At 48.4% G+C, this 4,805-nt stretch overlaps 1 protein-coding gene across 2 annotated transcripts; it reads left to right on the forward strand.

Annotated features, from left to right (window-relative positions):
- The first annotated feature begins 878 nt into the window (after positions 1–878).
- LOC124700904 lies at positions 879–3,154 on the forward strand. Of its 2 annotated transcripts, none has more exons than XM_047232960.1 (5): positions 879–1,012; positions 1,666–1,899; positions 1,975–2,248; positions 2,362–2,439; positions 2,567–3,154. In XM_047232960.1, the coding sequence occupies exons 2-5, from the start codon at positions 1,673–1,675 to the stop codon at positions 2,612–2,614; spliced, it is 627 nt and encodes a 208-aa protein (XP_047088916.1). In that variant the 5' UTR covers positions 879–1,012; positions 1,666–1,672; the 3' UTR covers positions 2,615–3,154. The 2 variants fall into 2 exon arrangements, with proteins under 2 accessions (XP_047088916.1, XP_047088917.1); XM_047232961.1 differs by having other exon boundaries at positions 1,673–1,899.
- The last annotated feature ends 1,651 nt before the right edge of the window (positions 3,155–4,805 follow it).

Genomic DNA, 4,805 nt, shown 5'->3' on the forward strand with positions numbered 1-4,805 from the left:
GGCTCATGTCTGACCCCATATGCTATCCACCTACCTCCACACAAACACAAAAAATCTGGGATAAAGTGAGAAAATAACCAAGAAGGGGCTAAATTGCAAAGTAACCCGCGCCGCTATGGCCAACTCCGGCAACTCCTCCCACCACCAACTCCGGCGACTCCTCCCCGCCTCCGCCCGCCACCAACTCCGGCGACTCCTCCCCGCTCTCCGCCGCCGCCACCGACGACGCGCAGCACGATAACAACAATGCCCCGGACGTCGCCGCGGCCGTGGCGGCGCTGCGGCCTGTCGCCGTGGCCCCGCCTCCCTCGCTCCCTTCGCCGCCGCCCAAGGTGCGCCGTGGCCCTGCCCCCTCGCTCCCACCCCTCCGCCCGCGCTCGGCCACCGGTGTTGGCACCGAGGATGAGGCGCGCCGTCACTCCACCGCATGGGAGGAGGATCCCAATCTCTATCATTTTTCAATTTAGCCCTTGTAGTTTATTATTACTAACAAATAGTCTCTCTAGACAGTCACTAGCTGACATATGAGGTCAAATTTAGGCCACGTCAGCAAAATACGATGATATACCCCTCGCTAGTGATCATTATGAGCTATGAGCCGACTTTAGTTACCGTAGAATGTGTATTCCTATGTACGGTGATGAAGGGTGACGAGTTTGGTGATATGCCATGTATTTTACTCCTTGGGAAATATAGCCGCAACTCCCACCTAGCCAGCCCTAGGGCGGAAAGCCAAACCGTGGACTGGAAACCACCTCCACCATCCGCCCCGTCTATCTCCAATCCTACGGTCAGTATCATCCCATCCCAGGGCAAAGACCAGCCGTCTCCATATACAAGGGAGCGGGTGGATTGCTCGCCCCGCCTGCCTGGTTGGGTTTTCGCCGAGAAAACGCAGTCCAGCAAGCAACAGCCTCATCCCCCAACCCCCAAGAACTCCCCTTTGCTCCCACCTTGCGCCGATTTCCAGGAATTTTTCTCCGAGCAGATCAGCGGTGGAGCAACCAAGCCTGTAAGCACTCTCTTCCACTTTGGCGTCCGCATGGGATTTGGTTGGTTTTTTCTTGGTGTCTTCCCCGGTGAGATCGATGTCGTGGCGTCCGTCCGTCCCTCCTCGGCCTGAGTCTGGATCCTCACGGCGGTGAGTCCTGTAGGTGTGCTCAGACGGTGTAGTCTTGTGTGCTCTATCTGCTCTCCACCCACAATAAATTCCATCTGCACCTAACGCCGCCGCCGCCTCAAGCTCTACAGCCGCCGCCGCCGCCTCAAGCTCTACAGCCGCCGCCGACGGCCCTAACCAACCTGTCCGCCTCCGCCTCCCACGCGCTTCGCAGTTCCCTGCCGTCCCGTGTCCACCCCGTCCTCAAATCTTTGGTCTTAGGTATGAGCCTGTTTCGTCCAGTGAGTAGTTCAACTCCCCCACCGGTCTCCACAGTTTCCGAGTGCGCGCCATCTAGATCCGACGCTGTTCTGCAGTTTTCTTCTCTTACCTGCTGCTAGTTTTGTTTTGACGGAAGTTCATTCCGATCTGCACTTTGCTCCTCTTACCTACTACTGCTAGTTCCTTTTCTGAAGGAAGTTCATTCCGATCTGCAGTTAAGGATTTTTTTTTGAGGTAATCTGCAGTTAAGGTTTACTGCAGGCTAACTGCTTCGTTTTTTCCAGGATATAGATGGATCTGGAGGTCAAGGAACCAAGGCCGTCCAGCGAGCCGAACCTCTTCCTGCAATGGGGCAGCCGGAAGCGGCTTCGTTGCGTCAAGACGCGCGAAGATGGCTCGCCGTCGCCAGCTCGGTCTGAGGTGGTTAGACGCACCATACCCCGGGTGAATCGGCCACTTCTGGGAGGCGATGTTGCGCAGTTTCGTTCTCCGCGGCGCCCGAGCACTCTCCACCGAAGGTAATTTCAGTATAGACCTCTTTTCCGTGCTGTGCAAACTGTTGAGAAATCTCTGAACTTAATATCTGTCAGCAGGAAATCCGAGGCTCTGGCTGGCGAGGCCAGGCAGTCCATATCGGTCTCGCCAGACAAGGACCGGTATTACTCCACCAGGGGTTCCCCGTTTACTTTTGAGGCGAATGGATTTGAGTTCAATGGTGGAGTGGAAGAGAAGGGCAACACCGCTCTGCCAAGATTCTTCATCTCATTGTCCAACAAGGAGAAAGAGGAGGACTTCATGGTAATGAAGGGCTGCAAGCTCCCACAGAGGCCTAAGAAGAGGCCCAAGTTGATGCAGAAGTGCTTGCTTGTAATGTTCTCTTTCAGAAAACAAACTTTGAAGCTTTGTTTCTTTTAAAAGATGTGATCATGCTCATTTCCTAACCCTCTTGTCTCGTTTTTCACTCTTGTGTATGACCGTAGACGGTGTGCCCAGGAGCATGGCTGTCGGATTTGACCCATGAGAGGTATGAAGTTAGAGAGAAGAAGAGTTCCAAAAAGGTAACCTGCATTTCATTCATTTCTACTTGCTTGCAAGTAATATACTCCTCCTACGTTAGAGAGTTAGCAGTTTAGTTTTATTGATGGGCTACTGTCGATTGCTGATATGCGCAAAATCAATCTGCAGAGGGCAAGAGGACTGAAGGCTCTGTGCATGGAGAGTGATTCAGAGTAGAGGCCGAAGAGAGATCAATTTTTTTGACCTCTGGTCGATGCAGAAAATAGGTAGCATTGGCGGTTCTTTAACTAGACAAACCTAAGCAGCTAATTTAGTGGGGGGATCAATACCTGTACCCCCTCTTCTTATTCACACCCTGTTGAATGTCCATGATCCATCCTTTATTTTTCTGTTGGTAACTTGCAAGAATTGTCATCTGGAACCGTGAACAATGACCGAAACAGTAATATTAGACCATTCCTGATCTAGTGAGTTTGCAGTTCAGATAGTGGGGCGCCTGTTAATACTGAATGCTGGTGGGACTATGGAGTTTGGAGGTCTCTTAGGATTGTCATTTGTTGTAATGGTATGAAACTGGAGGAAAATTCCTGGTTAATCAGTTAATTCATTAGTGTTTTACTATTGTTGTTATCAATCAGTTGGCTGCAATAGCAGAGCATCTGTATCACCCATGTCTTGGTCATGATCCTGAATTCCTGGTGCAGAGTTTCTTGCTCTGTCAGAAAGAAAGTTCAATTTAGTTGGGAGTTGAATGCCTGTCCCACCTTTCTTTAATTTCTTAACTGTTTATATCCAAGATCGTTCCTCTACCTTTTGTTCGAAACTGCAAACAAATTGTTGTCTAGAATCATGAAGAATGGTAAAAACAGTAGTAGTGCGTTAGTTCATTTCTGATCTGGTGAGTCTGTGGTTCAGAATTTCGGGGCCCCTGTTTATACTGATGAATGCTACTGGGGTACTCGGTGTCTGCCCATGAAAAATGATGAAAGTTCAGAGGTTTCTCTTGAGTGTTTATCTGTTGGAAGTTTGAGAAACTTGTGGAGGAAAAGTTAGATTTATACTTGTATTACCGTAGTTGTTGTGGATGAGTTGAGACTTGCAAATGTATAAGCAATGTTTTGGGCATGATCATGAATTTCTGGTGTGGAAGAAAAATATCTTGTTTTTCATGAACTCGTTCTTCCTGGATAGTCAACTCAGACTTTTTCAGTTAGAAAGAGAATCTGGCTCTGTGCAGCCTAGTTGATTGACCACTTTTCGGCCTTGACGCCTTCTCTTCCTGGGCCTTTGGGCATCCTGTCAGCCCGCTCGACCCATCTGTGGTCGGACGGTCTGCTCTTTGGATTTTGGCAGGACGCCGACATCGTTTTTTTAATGATCCAAATGTGTTGTACTCTCTCTGTTCACACAGAAGTATGCATAACTATTTGCATGTATCTACGCACCAAAATATTTCTAGATATATGTATAATTTAACAAAGTTAAGACATCTTTTTGTGGATAGAAGTAGTATTTTGTTCGGAAAAATGAAAGTGGTACCATTTAGGAATCCTTTGATTTACATGATATGAAAAACTTAAGACTAGGAGAAGCATAGTATAAAATACTCCCCCGGTTTACATTAATTGATTCAACTTTATCTAGATACAGTTGTATTTAGACAAAGTTAACTCAATTAATTTGGATCGGATGTAGTATCATGCTTACTTGAATCCTATGGAAATAAGAAACGTGTTTCATTGTAGCAAAAAAAATAATTTCATGAGATATGACCTAATGTTTTTTTCTATAGAACTAACACTATAAGATTCTTATAGGATTACTTTCTACAGGATATGTTTCTATAAATCAAACAACCTATGTAGATATTTTTTCATAGGATCCAAATTTCACATAATTCCTATACAAATCCTATAAATCAAAAAAGCCTAGTAAATTTAGGCAGAAAAGTGCTAATGCCATGAGCAAATGCAACAGGCAATAGGGAAGTTCTAAGAGCTTGTTTGGATGTCCTCTACAACGCTCAAATCCGTGTAGTGTGAAGCTCGGTTTGGGCAGCTCTCGGAAAATATACTGTGTCTCCTTCCGCTCCGGGAGCGGAGGACATTCGAACAGGTTCTAAATAGGACCGTACGCCCTAAATATAGACGAAGCTCGTTATGTGCCGCCCGACTAGCACCCACCGGTGGTAAAGCGAGAGACGCCAACGCCGCGTCGTCATTCATGATGCAGGCGAGCCTCGCCGGAGCCGCAGAATGTGCCGGTGCCGGTGCCCGCTCCCGGTCGTCAAGGTCCTGGCCTTCCTGACCCTCGCCTTTGTCGGCTACTTCGCGTGGCGCGCAATGCACGTGCCGCTGAACCGGCTGGACACCTGGGTCGACCCCGACCCCGCCTCCCCGGCGGCGAC

The sequence above is a fragment of the Lolium rigidum genome, chromosome 3 (assembly GCF_022539505.1).
Source record: "Lolium rigidum isolate FL_2022 chromosome 3, APGP_CSIRO_Lrig_0.1, whole genome shotgun sequence".
NCBI lineage: Eukaryota > Viridiplantae > Streptophyta > Magnoliopsida > Poales > Poaceae > Lolium > Lolium rigidum.